At 61.4% G+C, this 18,382-nt stretch overlaps 2 protein-coding genes across 3 annotated transcripts in view; one reads left to right on the top strand and one right to left on the bottom strand.

The window, feature by feature from the left end:
• Positions 1–7,098, top strand: part of TECPR2 (tectonin beta-propeller repeat containing 2) — a 98,529-nt gene extending 91,431 nt beyond the window's left edge. The window contains exons 18-21 of one of the 2 annotated variants that reach the window (XM_082737413.1): positions 4,221–4,362; positions 4,809–4,958; positions 5,282–5,459; positions 5,607–7,098. In XM_082737413.1, the coding sequence (XP_082593539.1) occupies positions 4,221–4,362; positions 4,809–4,958; positions 5,282–5,433 (444 nt within the window). In that variant the 3' untranslated portion in view covers positions 5,434–5,459; positions 5,607–7,098. Of the gene's footprint in view, positions 1–4,220; positions 4,363–4,808; positions 4,959–5,281 lie in introns of both variants that reach the window. The other variant, XM_082737412.1, reaches the window with a different exon arrangement.
• A 5,800-nt stretch (positions 7,099–12,898) lies between these two features.
• Positions 12,899–15,742, bottom strand: ANKRD9 (ankyrin repeat domain 9). Its single transcript, XM_082737530.1, has 3 exons — positions 15,522–15,742; positions 14,479–14,543; positions 12,899–14,010 (listed from the first exon to the last, which is right to left on the bottom strand). The coding sequence occupies exon 3, from the start codon at positions 13,967–13,969 to the stop codon at positions 13,010–13,012; it is 960 nt and encodes a 319-aa protein (XP_082593656.1). The 5' UTR covers positions 13,970–14,010; positions 14,479–14,543; positions 15,522–15,742; the 3' UTR covers positions 12,899–13,009.
• Between the last annotated feature and the right edge of the window lie 2,640 nt (positions 15,743–18,382).

Below are 18,382 nucleotides of genomic sequence, written 5' to 3'. Positions count from 1 at the left end.
GGTTCTGCCATCACTGAGCCTGTCCAGCATACCTTCCCGGCGTGGCCAGGTCAGGCGACCCCCCGCCCGGCCATCCACCCCTCCTGCACCAAGGCTCTCCTAGCGCCCCCTCACCCAGCCCTCCCAGTAGACTGAAAGCCCCCGGGGGCTGGGGTGTGTGGTTTGTTTGCACTGAGGTCTCCCCAGTGCCTGGCACAGGGCCCAGTGCACTGCAGGTGCTCCTCGTCCAGCAGGCAATTGCGGGTCCCCCGATGGACGTGTTCAGGAGGCAGTGGTTCCGAGAGCTCCGGCAGCATGAGCCCCCCACCGTGGGGCTGGCATGGTGTTCCGTGGGACCCAGTCTGGGAGTTGCTGCAAGATGATCTTCTTCATAAGGACGTTCTGCTCTTCCTCTTCCAGTGCACAGTTACTCCCCGTGCGCTTTCATTTGGACCATCTGTGCTCCTCTGTCCTCTGAGACTGGGCCTGCGGCCCTCCCTCTCCCTGTGGTCTCCCCCTGGGCTGTCCTGGGGCAGGCCTCCAGCTGCTGGGGAGGGCCGTTACCCGTTTCAGAGGCCTCTGTGCCGCCGCCTCGGAGTGAGGGTCGCGTCCTGTGTGGGGTGTGGAGAGCAGGCAGGGTGGTAACTGGGTGCACAGCCAGGCTCGTGTTCAGATTCCGGATCTGTGCTCAGAGTGTGAAAACCCAGCAAACTATACACTTAGGATTCGTGTGCTTTTTTGGATGCATGTGAACCTTCGACAAAAAGTGAGTGGGGTGGGGTTCCTGGGTGGCTCAGTGGGTTGAAGCCTCTGCCTTCAGCTCGAGTCATGGTCCTGGGGTCCTGGGATGGAGCCCCGCGCCGGGCTCTCTGCTCAGCGGGGAGCCTGTTTCCTCCTCTCTCTCTGCCTGCCTCTCTGCCTACTTGTGATCTCTGTCTGTCAAATAAATAAATAAAATCTTAAAAAAAAAAAAAAAAAGAGCGGGGTAAGCAGGTTTCCAGACGCCTTGGATTCTGGTACAGCTAGCAGCCCTCAGAGCTGGAGCAGGGCCAGGTGCTCTGTAGCTTTGTGTGTGGTCCCGCGGGATCCAGCCCCAGGCCCACAGTCCCGGCTGCCCAGCGCACAGGGGAGACGGCGGTGCTCCCTCGGAGCTCACCTGTGCATCTGCAGCCTGGCGCTGGGGAGGGACTCGGGGTTTTACGTGCTACTCTGGTTTTATATTGGAGGCCGTTGTCCGGGTTGGTGCCAAGCCTCAGCGACATCTCAGCGGCCTGATCCTCCACAGGGACTGGTTTGGTAGCACAGTCACGAAAAGCTTGTAGAACCAATCGCACAACCCCTCCCCCCATCCACGTGCTCCCCACTGAGCCTCCCTTGCAGGCCCTTCATCCCCCAGCTGCTGTGTGTCCCTCAGGCTGCCTCCCCTCTGGATAGCTACTGTCACAGGGCTGTCCCCCATCACGGCGCTCCTTTTATTTCTTGATAGCCCCTGTCCTCCCCTAAAACCAGCCTTCAAAAACCTTACGATTCTTGCCTGACCGATCCCGTGCCCCGCACAGGCAGCCCAGTCTGCCCAAGTCTCCCAGGCTCCCCGGGCCTCGGGTCTGCAGGCCTGATGCGCTGAGCCAGGGTACCCTCGCCTGTGGCCGTAGGACTCGGGACAGATGCCGGTTCTCTCTCGAAACACCACAGATGGACAGATGGCCCCTGCTGTGAGGCTGGGAGCGCGTGGCCACTCATGTGCCCGTGAGCTCCATATAAGGGAGAAATTTGGAGCAGCCAGAGGCGGGCCCAGGTCGGGAGGGGAGGTGGGAAGCTCCCGGCGTCCGGAAGCATGCTGGCAGCAGCTTCAGGGCTCCCCCGCTCCGAAAGCACAGGAGGCTATTTTGAGGGCCGTGCAGCAGGCAAGGCAGAGATGCCAGGCGCCCAGTGGTGAGTGACAACGCAGTGCGAGGAACCTCCGTCCGGACGGTGGCTGCTGTCCTCCGTGTGCCCTGGTCTCCCATCGGCTGAGCCACTGGGCACCTGCTGGCCCCCCTGCTCAGAGGCTGGCTCATCCGTTCATGAATCAAGCGGGTGGGAAGCCCCTGCCCCGAGTGGCCGGTAGTGAGACCCTGAGCCCCTGGCCCCCTTAGTGGGGCGGAGGGAACACGAAGAGCCCCTCTGCCCACGTCCCTTGAGGGGGTCTGGTGGCTGGCTTGGAGGTTATGTGATGTCGGCGTGACAACAGGAAGCCCCTCGTGCGGCTATGTCTTGAGCGTGAGGCAAGGAGAGGGACCGCGTCCACCACAGCCCGGGGGAAGAAGCGCGGAGTCGCGCGTCAGCGCCAAGCGCCCGCCGGGGGCTGCTTTGGGTCCAGTTGAGGCAGCCCAGGAAGGCAGGGCCCACTGAGGTCCGGGAAAATGCACAGTGTCGGTCAGTAGGGGGAGGACAGTCAGACCCCAGGCTCGGTGATCACCAGCACTGCCGGTGACAGGGCCGGGACTGTACAGATGGCTCTGTCCTCACGGGCAGGGAAGCGTCCGGCTAAGGGGCGGGCAGCCCTGGATGAACCAGAACAGGTCAGTAGGTGGCAAACACGACACTGAAGCGGCTTCCCCTTGTCCTATGAAAAGTGGACAAGGGGGGGCGCCTGGGTGGCTCAGTGGGTTAAGCCGCTGCCTTCGGCTCAGGTCATGATCTCAGAGTCCTGGGATCGAGTCCCGCATCGGGCTCTCTGCTCGGCAGAGAGCCTGCTTCCCTCTCTCTCTCTCTGGCTGCCTCTCCGTCTACTTGTGATTTCTCTCTGTCAAATTAATAAATAAAATCTTAAAAGAAAAAAAAAGAAAAGTGGACAAGGGACCAGGAGCTATGGAACATGGGAACGTGGCCCCAGGCTGACCGGGGAGTAGGGCAGGGCAGCTGGCATTGTGCCCTCTTGGGGACGGGAAGCCAACCCAGCGGGGGATGTCACTGCCCAAGGGGACATGCTGGAGGGCAGCTCAAGCCCAGAGGTGTCCTCCCGTTGGGTGGCAGCACCCAGGCCAGGTGGGTGGCTCCAGATGGGCCCTTTACAAGCATGGTGCCTAAAGAAGAGACAGTGGGAGTTAAATGATGCCCTGGTTCTTAGCTGACATTGGTCATGAGGCCACCAAGGGCCAGGCCTGTGCCTGGTGGGCAGAGTCACTGGCCTTCTGGCCTGCCAGTCCCCACTTCCTGCTGTGCACACAGAGGCTCTCTCATGGTCAGCCTTGCCCTCGCCCTGTCCCACCTGAATGAAAAGCAGCGTGGAAGCTAGGGCTCAGAGCGCGTGGGGCGGCCCGCCGCGACACCAACCTCGCCCCCCCCAGGCCCCCCCGCCCCCCCGATGGAGTTCCCGGGGGCGGACCGAAGCCTCCTTCCCTGCACCTCTGTCGCCGTCCCACGACAGCAATAGCATATCTTGGTGGATTTTATTTGTATAGTTTTTTTTAAACATTTACTTACTTATTTTAGAGAGAGAGGGAGAAAGGGAGCCACAGGGAGTCGGGGAAGCAGAGGGAGAGGCAGTCCTAAGCAGACTGCACTGAGCACAGAGCCTGATGCGGGGCTCAGTCTCACAACCCTGAGGTTATGACCTGACCCAGAATCAAGAGTCAGGTGTTCAGCAACCGCACCACCCAGGCACCCCATTTCTATACTTTTTTAAACTAAACTTTTTATCTTGAAAAAACTTCAGGCCAACAGAAATCCTGCAGGTATATTTCAACAAAGTCCCGTAGACCCTTCGTCCAGATTCAGCCACTAGTAATGCCCTGCTGGGTTTGCTTTCTCTCCGCACAGAGCTCTGGGCCTGGGGCCGTGTGCTTATGCGTGCGGGGACCTCCGAGGCCCGGGTTTCCCCAGAGCCCGCCTTCCCTCGTGTGGCCTCACCTGCCGTCAGGCAGAGGCATGGACAGTGGCCACACCAGCCTCTTCTGTTGCTGCCCATGGCCACCCCCTGCCCGTCCCAGTGCAGGACCCTGTGTGCACCTCTGGCGTCGTCCTGCTCTCTGGCCCGTCCCTGCCTCTCTGTCCCTCAGGACACGCTGCTGCTGACGCGCTGGGTGGTTCCTCCATCTGGGTTCGCCTGACGCAGCAGGGATGGCGTCTGTCCATGTGAGGTCCTCTCCGCCTCCGGCTGCACCTCCTGCCTCCCCTCCAAACCCCTCTGTCCCTGCTGTCTCCAAAAACGACATGCCCCGCCACCTCCTTTCTTAAGGAAAGTCTCTTCCCGCTCGCAGCCCGCGGGGGTCACATTGGTCAGCGTCCACTGCAGTCCCAACGACCAGATGTTGTGGGCGCTCGACAGCAGGTGGAACGTGCACGTCCGGGCCGGCATCACCGAAGAGATGCCCGTGGGGACCGACTGGGAGCACGTGCCAGGTGGGAACTCAAGCTGCCCCCTCCCGCGGGCACCTGCTCTGTCCAGCGGCCCGGCCTCCATGGCAGGCCCAGCCTTTGCACTCGGGGTTTCTTTTCCTTTCTGCTGTCCCACTGAGGTAGGTGACAGCAAGGACCTAACCGAACACCCTTTGTCGGAGGGCGTAACCCTGTTCCCTTGGAGTTTTGTGTGGGCTGATTGCTTCCAGACCTCCTGGGCCCTGGTGTGCCCTGGCCTTGGGCTCTTGGCAGCTTTGCTAGCTCTGCCCGGTGGGTGGGGCATCCTTCCCCTCGGCCACCATTCCGAACCCTGCAGTGCAGGGCACTGTCCGCACAGAGCCCCCTGGTCAGCAGGACCCAGTGGTGGGAGGCAGCAGACTCATGGAAGAGGGCGGTCTGGCCTGTCCTAGCTGGGGGCTCAGGACAGACGGCACCTTGTTGGCGTGCAGGGCTGCAGGCCTGCCAGCTGGCACTAAGCACCAGGACCGTGTGGGCCCGCTGCCCCAACGGTGACCTTGCCCGACGGTACGGCATCACCGACAAGAACCCCGCGGGAGACTACTGGAAGAAAATTCCTGGCAACGTGACCTGTTTCACAGGCAAGTGCTCGGCTCCGTGGGTTTGGGGCTCCCGTGGACGAGGTCAGTGGGGGCTCCACAAGAGGCTGCTCCCACGGGGCTTGCTCTCCCAAGAGCCGAGGGTCACACCTGAAGGAGGGCACCCAGCACCCTGCTGGCCAGAGTTGGCCGGAACTGGGCCATCCACTTTAGAGCTGAGGGAACTGAGGCACAGATTGGGGGTGGCGTGTCTGGGGACACCAGCTAGAAAGTGCCACGGCAGGACGGGGAGCTGGCCAACTGCACCTGTGCCCGCCGCCCCGGCAGGTGACTCACAAGCGTGCATCTGCCTCTCGTCCCTGCAGTGACCTCGTCAGATGAGCTGTGGGCCGTGGGCCCCCCCGGCTACCTCCTCCAGCGGCTGACGAGGACTTTCAGCCACTCGCATGGTGCCGCGAGCAGCCATGCCACCACCCCCCACCCCGAGGACTTGGAGGATGAGTGGGAGGTCATCTGACGGAGCCTTGGGCCAGGCGCTCAGGAGTGAGGAGGCCGAGATGGGGGGTGGACATGGTGGTTTTGGAGTCACGGGCTCTTGGCCACACCTCGTCGGCTCCTGTCCAGACATGTCGGGCCGACTTAGACCGCCCACACTTGCTTTCATCCATGTTTGTTTCCGTCTTGTTCCAGAACCCACAGCCTCAGCCAAGCCATCCGGAGCCCTTGCTGGCGCGGCCGTGCCTCTGAGCTCCTGCCGAGGCCGCCTCCGAGCGCGGCAACGCCGGCCTCCTCCCGGCCTTGCCAGGCCCCCGCAGGCATGAGCCAGGCAGCCGGAGGTCAGCGCACTCCCACCGCTGAGAGGGTCCTGCTCAGCTTCACGGTCGCCACAGGGACTTGAGTTCTAGCACATTCCATGCTGGACACCCCGGCTGGGAAACCCAGCCCACGTCAGAGAGGTGGGGCACTGGTCTGTGCCAGCACACAGTGTACGCGCACACACACACACACACACACACACACACCCGGCCCGTGCCCTCCCGGCCCGCTCACAGGGCACGGCACGCTCACTTCCTGGAGAACACACTTTAGCCAAAACAATACTGGCCGGTGGAGGACACGGAATAGAAATGGTACACGTGTTTCCAAGGCAGCCGTGGCCCCGGGAGGCGCAGCGGGCCGTGGGGGAGCCCAGCCGGGTTGCTCACTGCGCGTGCTCGTCGCAGTGCTGTGCAGTGCTGCTGGCGGCCGTCCTGGAGCCCAGAAGCGTTCTCCCAGGATGCGTCTACTAATTATTGCCTTTTTTGTTTGTTGTATTACAAACCTGCATAAAATACCTCATTCGAAATCAGCTCTTATAAATTTAGAGGAGAAATCTATTCCCTGAAACCAGCGGAAGGCCTTTCGTTCCTCCGCGTGGTTTGCCCTGCGCCTGCCCAGTCCTCCGCCGCAGCTTCCCCAAGCTCGGGCACCCCTTGTGGGACCGTCATGGGACCTGCCGGCTGGCTCCGAGTGGGAGCAGCACCGTCACAGGGCTCGCATGGACGCCTCCCAGGAGTTCCCGATGGGGCCTGCAGTGGCCTCGCCAGACCTCAGTTCTTGGGGTCCTCGTGGGCATCTGGGCCATGGGCTCAGCAGCCCCACCACGGGTCCACCCCGGGGTCAGCGCCCCCCATCCCACAGGTGGCTCCGAAGCAGGACTCCAGCCTCGCCGCTTTTTTAGCCTGCCTTTGGCCCGGGGCCCAGTTACTCGACGCCTGTTTTCTCCTAAGCAAGTGTGTCCGGGAGCCCCCAGGCCACAGCTAAAGAGCGATCAGATGGGTTCGCTGACGGAACCCGGCCAGCCGCAAAGATGGGGGTGTTCCCGGTCTAAACAAGGACAAGAGTCTGAAATCCCAGATCCTACTTCACACTCCACTTTTGTAGAATCCTTGTTTTCGGAGTTCGGTGACGGCAGAGGCCAGCCCAGGCTGGCTGCGGCCCCTGTCTTGTATGTTGTGCCTTGCCCGGCCCCCCTCAGACAGCAGAGTTCCCCTAAACCCACGGGACTTTAGTGCAATTAAACCTAAGTCTAGTTGGATACTTTTAAACTACTTTTAGCTTCAGTGCTTTGTATGGTTTTTCCTTCTGGTTTTAATTTTTAGTTGTGCTTTGAGACAGTGCAATAAACTAGACTTTTTCCAAACCTGGTCGAGTCTGGTGTTTGGGCTGTGAGAAAGGGCCCCCAGCAGGCACTCATGAGGCTGGCCTGCCCACCTGTGCTGGAAGAATCTGCCAATGGCGTCGGCCAGCCCAGCCCCACAGCCAGGAGAGCGTGGCGGATGTGATGTTTAAATATTCACCAGCGTCCCCAGAGCGGCCGTCCAGAGGTAGATGTGCCCCCGGTCGCCCCTGGGAAGGACGCCGTCAGGGGAGGCGGAGCACAGAGCTGTCTCCACTTGGAGGCCCGCCAAGGCCGGGCTGCCACAGGCAGGCTTCGGAAGGGTTCGAGCCCCTGGGCCTAAGACTCCAACCAAGAAACAAACCCAAGTGTCGGCCACGCCCTGCTGGAAACCAGCATGTGGGAGAGGATCCCATTCGTAGCAGCAGGACATGCTGATGCCACAGAAGACCTGAACGAGGCGTGTCCGGCTCCTGGCAGGGACTGTCACACTCCACAGAAGACGGCGGAGAAAGTTTGAATTCAGAAGACATGTCTGATGTCCCTGATGAAAGACAAACGAAACTGTAGACATCCACCCTCCCCAAAGCGTTTAACTCAGTTTGTCAGAACGCTTGGTGGAATGGGGCACCTGGGTGGCTCAGTGGGTTGAGCCTCTGCCTTCGGCTCAGGTCATGCATGGTCTCAGGGTCCTGGGATCGAGCCCCGCATCAGGCTCTCTGCTCCGCGGGGAGCCTGCTTCCCCCTCTCTCTCTGCCTGCCTCTCTGCCTACTTGTTGTCTCTGTCAAATAAATAAAATCTTTAAAAACAAAAAAAAACTCTCGGTGGCTGGGGGCCGGCTGGCTCAGTCGGTGAGGCGTCTGCCTTCGGCTCGGGTTGTGATCTCAGGGTCCTGGGATGGAGCTCTGCGTCGGGCTGTCTGCTCTGTCCCCCTACTCTTGTGCTCTCGCTTGCTCGTTTCTTTTTCTCCCTCCCTCTCAAATAAATAAATCTTAAAGAAAAGAACCCTCTCTGGGACGTTTTGTCAGGGGAGGCAGGGAAGAAGTCCCAGAATAATGTTCGTGCCCACATGTGCCCCGAATGCCAGCCATGTGCCTGGGGCTCCTGCATAGCTCCGTGTCCCCCTAGAGCCCCCTGAGGGAAATCTTGTCAGCCTTGGTGACAGGGAGGTTCAGTAACTTGCTGGAGGTCACACAGGGGCCACTGGGAGTGGAGCCCAGTTCTGTGGAACTCCAGACCTGGGAAGACACAGGTGGGAATTACCGAGAGCGCTGACAGCCGCGGGCGACGCAAGCATGGCGTGGGCGGGCTGCGGACGACAGGCGGCCTGACCGGCCCAGCGGGGAACTAGCGTGATGAAGACACATCTAGGGGAGGGGACAGGCAGGGGAGGTCACAATTGATGTGCCCCACCCCTTCATTATGTGGACAAAATAACTATTAAATGGATTAAAGAATCTAAGTCGGGCGCCTGGATGGTTCAGCCAGTGAAGCCTCCGACTCTTGATCTCAGCTCAGATCTTGATCTCAGGGTTGAGTTCAAGCCCCACATTGGGCTCCATGCTGGGTGTGGAACCCACTTTAAAACTAGGGGAGTAGTATCTGGTTTCTGGAGGACAAGGGCTTTCCCACAGAGGAAATTAAATATATAGTTTGATTTCCTCAAAATAGTAAAATACTACAAATTTAAAACCCCACTTAAAGGGGGGAAGTTGCAACATCACCGATGGCGAATATATACCTTAAGAACGTGTCCATACCAGTCAGAGGCACACCTAAGGCCTCTGTATGGACACGGATGAAAGGTGTTGCTCAGCAAACACCTGGCACGCAGGCGGGGTGCGGACGGAGCAAGGGGAGCAGACTTAAAACCTGCAACCCACCAAGTCTGCCTCTGGGACCCTGTCCTCAAGAACAGATCCTAAGTCAGGGGCAGACGTATGACGCAGGCCGTCCTGTGACCCCAGCGCCTAGGAGTGGCCTGACGACTTCAGGCGCTGCCGGCACAGGGCAGGTGTCCTGGGGAAACAGGCCACGGAGTGGCTACATCCACGCTGTTGGCCGTGCGCAGGGACGTGGCTGGGCCAAAGACCGTGCAGAGGGGGTGAGAGAGATTGAGACCCGTTTAACTGCCGGTGGGTTCACTACATAGCCGGTGGGTTCACTACACGGCTGGTCACAGTGGTTGCCTGTGGTCTAGACCTTTTTGTATCTTTTGAATTTCAAGCCATGTAAATGTATTATTTCAAAAGAAATAAAATTCACATTTTAGAATCAGTCCTAACATGGACTCCTTACGCCATCAACACTAGTGAGTCAAATGTCACAAAGCAAACACCAAAGACCTCTGAGAAATCCCACTTACACAAAGCATTTTACAATATAGGAAAACGCTTATAGTAAGTTTGAAGTTGGCCCCTTTATTTGGCGGCCTCGTGGGGGGCGGGGAGAGCAGGACGCCCCTGCCCTGTGAAGCCCAGCCACGCCCTGCCCTGGTTTCTCCCTGCAGTTCCAGTGTTCCACCTGGAATTCTAGAAGCAGAAATTCATTTTACAAGTCACTGAAGACAGAAATCTCTGTCTTGACTGGGGTGGTTACATGTGTGTAGACATTTGTCAGAACTCATGACACAGGTGAGGTCTATGATTCTCAGGGCACCCAGCTGGCTCGGTGGGGACAGCATATGGTTCTTGATCTTAGGGTCTTGAGTTCAAGCCCCACGCTGGATGTAAAGCCTATTTTAAAAAGTCTTAAAAAGGCCTCTTCCCATCTTTTATTCTATATATTCCATCTATATATATTCCAAAATATATAAAATGTGCCTCTGTCATAGGTCAATCATGCCTTCATTTAAAAATGCAGCCGGTGGGACGCCTGGGTGGCTCAGTTGGTTAAGCAGCTGCCTTCGGCTCAGGTCATGATCCCAGCGTCCTGGAATCGAGTCCCACATCGGGCTCCTTGCTCTGCAGGGAGCCTGCTTCTCCCTCTGACTCTGCCTTCCACTCTGTCTGCCTGTGCTCACTCTCTCTCTGACAAAAAAATAAAAAATAAAAATGCAGCCGGACTGAACCACAGGGGAGGCACGGCAGCAGCCTCTCGCTTCTGGAACAGGGGCAGACCCTGCACAGCTTCCCCTGACCGCGCTGGCTGGCTTCCTTCCTTCCCGGCGCCCAGGAAGCATCCTTGTTCTGAACAGGACGGGCCGTCATTTAGGAAATTGCTCTCAGCCCAGTAGTTGAAGCTGGTGAAGCAGAAGGGAAATCAGAGTAATTCGCATCGAGGTGGTGCAGTCTGAAGTCCGAGCGCGGCCCTCACTCCCCTGCCCTCACGGCCACCTCCCCCAGGCCACCCCAATAGCTTGGGCCATCCCGTGATGGCCATTCCCTGCCTGAGATCACGGTCGACCACTCTGTGGGGGAGTGGCCTCGCCTTCCCTGTCCCCCTGCGGGGGAACGCGATTCTGGCCCCGAGCTCTAGCAGGCTGGGGTTCCTGGGCGGCCAGGTGGGCGCAGGATGGCAGTCCTGGGCGCTGTCAGGCTTTCCATAGGAAGACTGGAGGTGGTGAACCCAAGGTGCAAACCAAGGTGCCTCACTCCGGACAAAAGGAGGCCTCGTCGTGGGCAGAGAGACCGGTCGCCTCTGAGAAGCCACCAAGGCCACCTGCCAATGACTGAGAGCTGAGTCGCCGGCTACCCTTTCTGGGGCCGCAGGGCCCCAGGTTCCGATAAGCCCAATGCTAGGTACTTCCTGCCCAGCCTCCTGCCCTCCCTCTGGCCAGCAGTGGCCACCAGATAACCCTGGCGTTCCACTTATCACCCTGCACCATTTCCCTAGGTCCTCTGCGCTCACAGACGCCTGCAGTGCCCTGAGCCAGGCGGCCCCCCGGGAGTCTCCGCGGGAGCTGTGGCAGGAATCGGGCCCCACTCTGCAGCCATCGGGCAGTGACGCCGGCCAGGCCTTGGTTTCTGTGTCCCTCGGTGCCGCTCCAAGCAGAGTGAACGCCACTACCCTCCCGGACCCCGTCCCACTCGCCCACAGTGAGGAGGACATCAGGGGCCAGTGCCCCAGGAACCCCTCCTCCTGCCCTCTCAGCCCTCCAAGGCCTAGAGGCCCCAAAGTCACCCAGCCAATGACGGAGCAGTCCCCACAGCTTCTGCTTCCCGGCCACCCTCCAACCAAACCACCCTGTTTGGGCCCCTGAACTTTCCCTGAACATGTGCTCAGGCTGGGTCCCCAGGCGGCAGTGCCCAGAACGATCCCGCCCAGGTCCTGCCTCCTGTTTGCCTGACAACGGGTTCTGTGGGGCGCCCTTCCACAGCCTCCCAGGGAGGCCCGAGGCCGGGCACCTCCCCCAACTCTGCATCACCCCAGTCCCAGCCCAGGGCCCTCAAAGGAGCAGCTGTAGGTGTAGAGTGGAGGGGAAGAGGGGCCCAGGAGGGTTAACCCACTGAGGTCAGAGCTGGGCCTGGGGAGACAGGACAGGAAGTCTGCAGGCCCAGGCAGAGGCTGCTGGTGGCTCTAGGCACCAAGGTCCCCCACAGGCCCACGGCCCAGGAGCCACCCATTACTCTGAGCCACTCTGTCTCCATCTCCATCCACCCCAAAGGCAACAAGCCCTCCCCCCAACAACAGCATTGCTGATCTGAAGACCCGGGACTGCCTAGATGAGCCGGGGCTCCTGATGCCCCAAGCTGTGAGCTGGGAGAGAGGTTAGCATCCATTTGCCCCCAGTGTCAGTGTTCAGAGAAGCTCCTTAACTGACCCACAGGACACACAGCAGGAGGGAGGAGCCCTTACTCCAACCTGCAGTCTCAGGCCCTGGGCCTCCTACTCCTCCATTCTCCCTTCCTCCCCACCACTGGGCCGACCTTCAGGCTGCGGCTCCCGGCAGGAGATGGCGGCCCTCCAGCCTGGGCTGGCACAGGTTGAATTTCATGGCCTGTGGAATTCCCCGGGCAGGGCCGCCTGGCCGCCCTCCCTGGGCTCCAGGCTCCTCGGGGCACAGAGCATGCTCCTGAGGAGCAGTGGCACATCTGTTAACAGGTCATCTGCAGAACCTTCTGGCAGAAGGCAACTCCAGGGGCTAAGAGTTGGCCACCAGGAGCTACAACTGCCCCGTCAGCCACAAGCACTGCCGAACACCCACCGGGGGCTGAGCCGGGGGACACAGGGGAGCCCATACCCAGGGCTGGAGGGTGGTCAGGCCTGGAGAAGGAACATCCAACCCACCTGAAGACGGGCGGGAGCCAGGGGCCAGGGGCTCCACAGTGGAGGTGAGAGAAGCAGGGGCCCCAGGACTAGATGACTGCTACATGCCAGGGAAGAGCAGAAGGGACAGGGACAAGTCCAGTCGCTGTTACAAGGATACCCAAGGCCCGGCAGGGGGCCAGTGTGGGAGGGGGGAGAAGCCTTCTGCCCTTCTCTCCCCCCAAGGGGAGTTTACAAGGCTGAACGTGCCTAACGCAGAGGAACTCCTAGGATTTCACAAGACCTGCTCTCAGCTTCCGCACAAGCCGTCCCCGCCTGTCTGCACCACGTGCCACTGTCCAACTCCTTTGCTCAGCTGTTGTTGCTCCCTCTAGGACACCTAGTTTTAGAAGCTCTAGATCAAGACAGGCCACTGGTCCTCACCGCCCTTGGTGGCTAGCCAGCGAGTGGAGGGTTGGGCCTGGCTCTAGAGAGTCACATGACCTCTGAATCCCTGCAAAAAGTTGGGGAGCGGAGTGCAGTGGGGAGGTGAGCTCAGCCAGCCCCAGGAAACCTGCAGCTGGGGGCCCACCTGCCCGGCCCAGCCCGCAACGCACACAACATACGAAGCAGAGATTCTCCCGTACAGAGACCAATATATGTAAAGTGCTGGGTACATCGCTCTGAAAAATAGATTTTCCAAAAATCCAGCGCCCAGGGGGTGTCTCCCCCAACCCCCGGCAAGCTCTACCCCTTGCCCGTGAGGTCCAGCGGCTGCAGGAAGGGCGGCAGGGGCAGCTCGTCCAGGGCCTCGGGGAAGCGTCCGGGCGAGATGGCGGTGACCAGCACCTGCATGGCGCGCACGAAGAGCGAGGGCGGCGCCAGGCCCGCCAGCCACTGGAACTTGTCCTCGCCCAGCAGCCGCTGCCAGCGCGGCCGGTCGCCCAGCAGCTCCCGGCGGGCGGGCGCGGCGGCGCCGGCGGGTGCATACAGCGCCAGCAGGTCGAGCAGCAGCAGGCGGCGCTGGCGCGCCTCCCCGGGCGCGGTGGGCACCCCGGAGGCGGCGGCGGCAGCCGCATTGGTGGCCCCGGCGTCGCCGCCCAGCTGGCGCAGCAGCAGCTCCAGCGGCGTCAGGCCGCCGCCGTCCCGCAGGCCGGGCGACGCGCCGTGGCCGAGCAGCAGGAAGAGACACTCGGGGCGCGCCAGCTCGCAGGCCACGTGCAGCGCCGTGCCGCCGCCCTCCACGCGGCCGCAGCCGCGCCGGTCCAGCAGGCGCGCGCGCTCCTCGGGCGGGAAGTCGCGCACGGCGCGCAGGATGCGGCGCAGGATGCCCACGCGGTTGTAGCGCACGGCCAGCGCCACGTGCGGCCCGGGCGCGGCGCAGCAGCGGAAGCCGGCGCTGGGCGGCGCGAGCGCGCGGCGCGGGAACGTGGCCAGCAGGTAGTGCGCGTACGCCTGGTGGTCGTGCACGAGCGCGTAGAGCAGCGCCTCGGAGGGCGAGTAGGCGGCGGCACGGCCGCGCTCGTCCCAGTGGAAGGCCTCGCTGGCCCGCATGTCCTCGAGCAGCCACACCGGCAGCAGGTCGCGGACGGCCTGGTAGAAGGCGAACGACGACTTGCGACACTGCTTCTGCGCCCGGGAGCGCGCCGCGCCTGCGCCCTCCGGCCCACCGTCCGCGCCGCCGCCGGGCCGTGCGTCCCAAGGCATGCTGGTGGCGGCCTCACGGCATGGGCCCGGCGACTGACCACCTGCGGGGAGGACATGGCGGTAAGACTCCCACACCCCCACCCGCCCCGGAAGCTCCAGCTACTCTTCACAGCTCCCCTCTCTCCTGGACCCATAATCACCTCCGTACGTCCTTGGATCAAGCTACACCTGATCTCCCAGTCTTTTTGTGTCTCGTTCTCTGGCACTTCTGCTAGAGATGCCCTTCCCTGCCCCCTACCCTCACAACCCCACCCATAGTCAAGGCCACCCTAAAAACCCACCAATACCCCTCCTCCAGCCCAGGGACCCCCTGACCTGGTTGACCAGGTACATCCAACCCCAAACAGAAAAGACCAGGTAGGGGGGTAAATCTTGTAATCCACAACTCCACCTGGGCCAAGCCCCACCTAACCATCACCCTATCCCTCTGAACCCTGACCACAGATGGGGGCTCCTAGACCCTCCCCCCATGGGGCCAGGCAGGGTCAGAGCTCTAGACCCAGACCTACCTGGTTCCTGGGGATCACAGGACCTGAGTGTATCACTTTCCTTCTCTGAGCCTCAACTTCCTCATCTGTAAGAAAAGGGTGGGAGGAATAAACACTGAGCCCCAGCAGGACGAGGTGGGGTGGAGCCTTCCAGCCCAACCTGGTGTTTGCTGGATATCAGCAACCCTAGCTGCTGGGAGGAGGAGGGAGGACAGCCTAGAGCCGTGAGCACAACTCTTCACAGCAGATCGCCTCCAGATCTGCTACTTCTCTTGAGCCTCCCAACTACTAGATGAACCAGGTACTGTCATCCCATTTTCCAGCAAGGGGCAAGCTTGTCCAAGGTCAGGCAGCAATCATGGTACAGCCAGGCCTAGAACACAGATTCTGTCCCTCCCGATTTGGGCTCGTTCCAGAAGTGGGGGGACGCCCAACCCACAGGGTGCCCAGCTTGATCCCTGCCTGGCCTTGCCCTCTGAGCCCCCAGCCCCAACCTGAGCCCTAGCCTCTGACCCTGGTCCAAGCTCCCCACTGCCTTCCCTCAAGGATAAGTCCTTGGTTGCAAGGGGGCTGGGTCTGCGGACAGGCCGCGTCCACACACACTGGGTAACTAAGTTACAGAGACGGGCGCGGTCGGGGTGGGCTGCAGCCAGAGTGCTCTTCCGGGGGGCCCCATGACCGGAGCAACGCCCCAAGCCCGGCACTCTGCGCCCCAAGTGTATGTACCCCGTGTGGATACCCGTGGGGCGCCAGGCGGGTTACGTAAAGTTGGACAGCCCCACGTCACTGGGCAGCGAGTCACCGCCGCGGCTCCGTGAATGGGGGGTTGGGCCACCGAGGGCTGGGCAGTGCGCCCGGGGCAGCCCGCCAGCTCCTCCCCGTCCCCTCCCGGCGGCCGCGGGTCGCGGGGGGCGAGGCCAGGGTGTTTGCCGACCGGTGGCCGGTGCAGTAAGGGCTGCACCTGCGTGTGCATGTGCCCAGCGAACACGAGGGGGCGGCGGCCGGGGGAGAGCGCCCGGGGCGGGGGCTGCGCGCCGAGCGGGCCGGGGGAAGCGGGGACTCACCGTGGGGGGGCGGCGGGGCCGGGGGCCTGACGTCCCGGTCCCGGCGGAGGGCCGGAGCGCGCACCGATCCCCCGCGGGTAGGCGCGCAGGCGAAGGTCCCAGGACGGGCGGGCCGCCGCCGCCCGCGCCCGCCGCAGCCGCGGTCTGAGCCACCGCGGCCCGATAGCTGGGCGGCGGCGCCGGCGGCGGGCGGGCGAGCGGGCGGCGGGCGGCGCAGTGCGGCCCCGGCCCGGCAGGACCGCGGGACCGTCCGCCGCCGCCATTGGCCCGCTCTGCTGGGCCCCGTCGCCGCTCATTGGTCGCTACGCTGCACCATTGTTGCGTCACCGGCTGGTGGGCGGGGCGCCCGGCAGGACCCGCGGAAAAGTTGGGAGAAACTTGAGGGCGCGCGGGGGGCGGGGTTGGCTCGGCCGGCACGGGGCGGGGCTCCTGGAAACCCGAGCGGCCGGTGAGGACCGGATCCCCGTAGCTCCCCAGCCGGCGGCCGGGGCCTTGCAGGATCGCGGGGCCCCACGCTTAATGCGAGTCTCCGCGGACAGTGCCTGCCTCGTCACCCCAGGAGTCGTATTCCACCTCCCCTCTGCACTGGCCCTTTATGACCTTGAGGGAGACCTCCGGGACTGTTTTCCCGACTGGCCATGGAGGGGGTCAGGAGGCAGAGCTGTGACCCCTAAGGGCCCCGCACTGCGTTCTACCCGGCCAGGATCCGGTACCGGGAGCCCCTGCTCCAGGCTGACGTTCCCGGGAGCCGGCGGACGGACGGCCGTGAACGAGCGCGTCCTCTGTGCCACTCTCTGTGCTGAACAACTGATTTCATTCTCACAACCGGGAGCGGCGGGAGTTATGACCCCCAGTTCACAGGCCAGGGGATGGAGGCTCGCGGGGAGGTGGCCTCCAAGTGAGGAGCAGCCCCAAGGGAAACCAGGTGCTCCCCCTGCTTTTCTTCTGACGTTCTTGGTGGGGATCGGACCCCAAACTCTCCACAAAGGGTCCAAGGTTGGGGGTGCCACACATGCAGGCGCCCAAGGTCATGCTGAGACCCCCACCGAAGCCTGCCCCACCTAGGCGGGGTGTGGTCTCATAGGACCGCCCTGAAGCTTTCAGGGGGTCCAGGGTCATCACCAGATTTAAAGGTCATTTAGAGGTCATTGTCCCAGGAATCTGGGATCCACCTACCTCACCTCAGCTCTTCCCTGCTGACCTCTCTGGTCCCCAGTTGCCCTGTATTTTGTCCTAGCTTTCCCATTCTGGCATTTCTGAGTATGATGGGGGGGGGAGGGGGACCCTGTATGGAGAGCCTGGGGTTGACAATTGGCCTTTTGGAGCACCCCCCCCCCCAGGCCCTGGGAGACAAACTAGGGAAGTGGTGCCCCAGGTCAACTATCTGGAGCTCAAGGAAGCTCCTGGCTTCCTCGTCCTCACTTCTAGGGCTGGAGTTTCCTCCCATGACTACTGATGGACTGAGGATGCTAGGGCATGGGCGGCGGTTGCCAGTGTGTGCAAAGGGCCTCACCGCCGGTCTGTCTCTACCTCTCCACGCTGCCTTGCCTCACCCTTCAACTTGCCCTCCTCATGGGGACTCCTAAAGGTATCTTGCTAGAACTCATGTTGGATCCCACTTCTCCACCACTTAGAAGCTTCCTGTCCCTGTGGATTAACCAGAAAGACCAGGTGGGGCAGAGGAAAGGCATTCCTGGCTGAGGCACAGCTGGAGCAAAGGTCTAGGAGCGGCAGAGGGAGGCTTCAGAGGTCAGCTGGGAGAGGCCAGGCCTTGGACACTGGGGCAAGGAGCCCGGGTTTGTCCTGAGGATCTGGAAGTGAAGGCAGAAGGGGTTTGGAAATCAGTTGGTTAGTGAAATATTTCAGGCATACAAAAATAATCACAATGAATGCCTGGGAGTCATGGTCCAGTTTCAGAAATAACAGGTGGGTAAAACTGAAGGCCCGTGTGACTGTCCTTCCCCCAGCCGAGCTCTGGGTCTTTCCCGTGGTGGTGGCTAACATTGTAACCCTGTCCATCATGCCACCAATCAGCCCTCCCTTTCAGTGGCTTGCTCTCTTCTCCCAAGATTGTTTTCAGACTCATCTTCAGGGGTACGTGCCGCTCTGGGCTGGTCTGGGTTGCTGAGGCATCTTCTGCTGGTGGGAGCTGTTACTCTGTGCCTGAGCACATGTGAGGCTCCCAGCACTGCTAGCCTGTGCCTACTTGGGGGCCACACTGGGGCCCAGACCCAGGGAGGAGGTGCCAGGGTAGGTTTGACCTCCTACAGCCCCTTCTTAATGCCAGACTGCTTCAGGAACAGTGTGATCAGGGTGCAAAGGGGCAGCTTCCCTCAGGAAGGGAGGATGGACTTTGGGGGGTGAAGGGTGGCTGGGGCAGAAGGTAGTGAGGGGGGCTGCCTTCTTGGTATGGGGTTTGACTTTTGACCCTGTTATGTTCCCTCTGGAACCCAACGCAAGTCCATTCCCCTCTCTCCTGGGAGAGCTTGTCCCACAGGGCACCTGGGTATGCCCAGGCAGGAAGTAGAATCAGGGCCCAGTTCAAGGTGTGTGTAACAGGTAGAGGGAGGAGCGGAGGGAGCTTCCTGGGGGAGGAGGCTGGTGCCAAACATGCTGGGATCTAATCAGCTACTCACCAGCTGTGGGGACTTAGGCTCAGTAACTCCACCTGTCTTCAGTCTCTTATCTGTAAAATGCATCAGGTAGATTTTCAGATCTCAAAAGGAAGAGTAGGATTGGCAAGGCCAGATGCAAAATGGCCAGGACCAGGAAAGAGGATGGGGTACCCCCTGCCCTCACCTCACCTGGGTCCTGGACTTCATCTGGCTGTGCTAGGCCAAAGCCCCTTTGGCCTCCAAGGG

Source organism: Mustela nivalis (assembly GCF_964662115.1).
Source record: "Mustela nivalis genome assembly, chromosome: 6".
Taxonomy (NCBI): domain Eukaryota; kingdom Metazoa; phylum Chordata; class Mammalia; order Carnivora; family Mustelidae; genus Mustela; species Mustela nivalis.
This window is presented reverse-complemented; position numbering and strand designations above follow the sequence as displayed.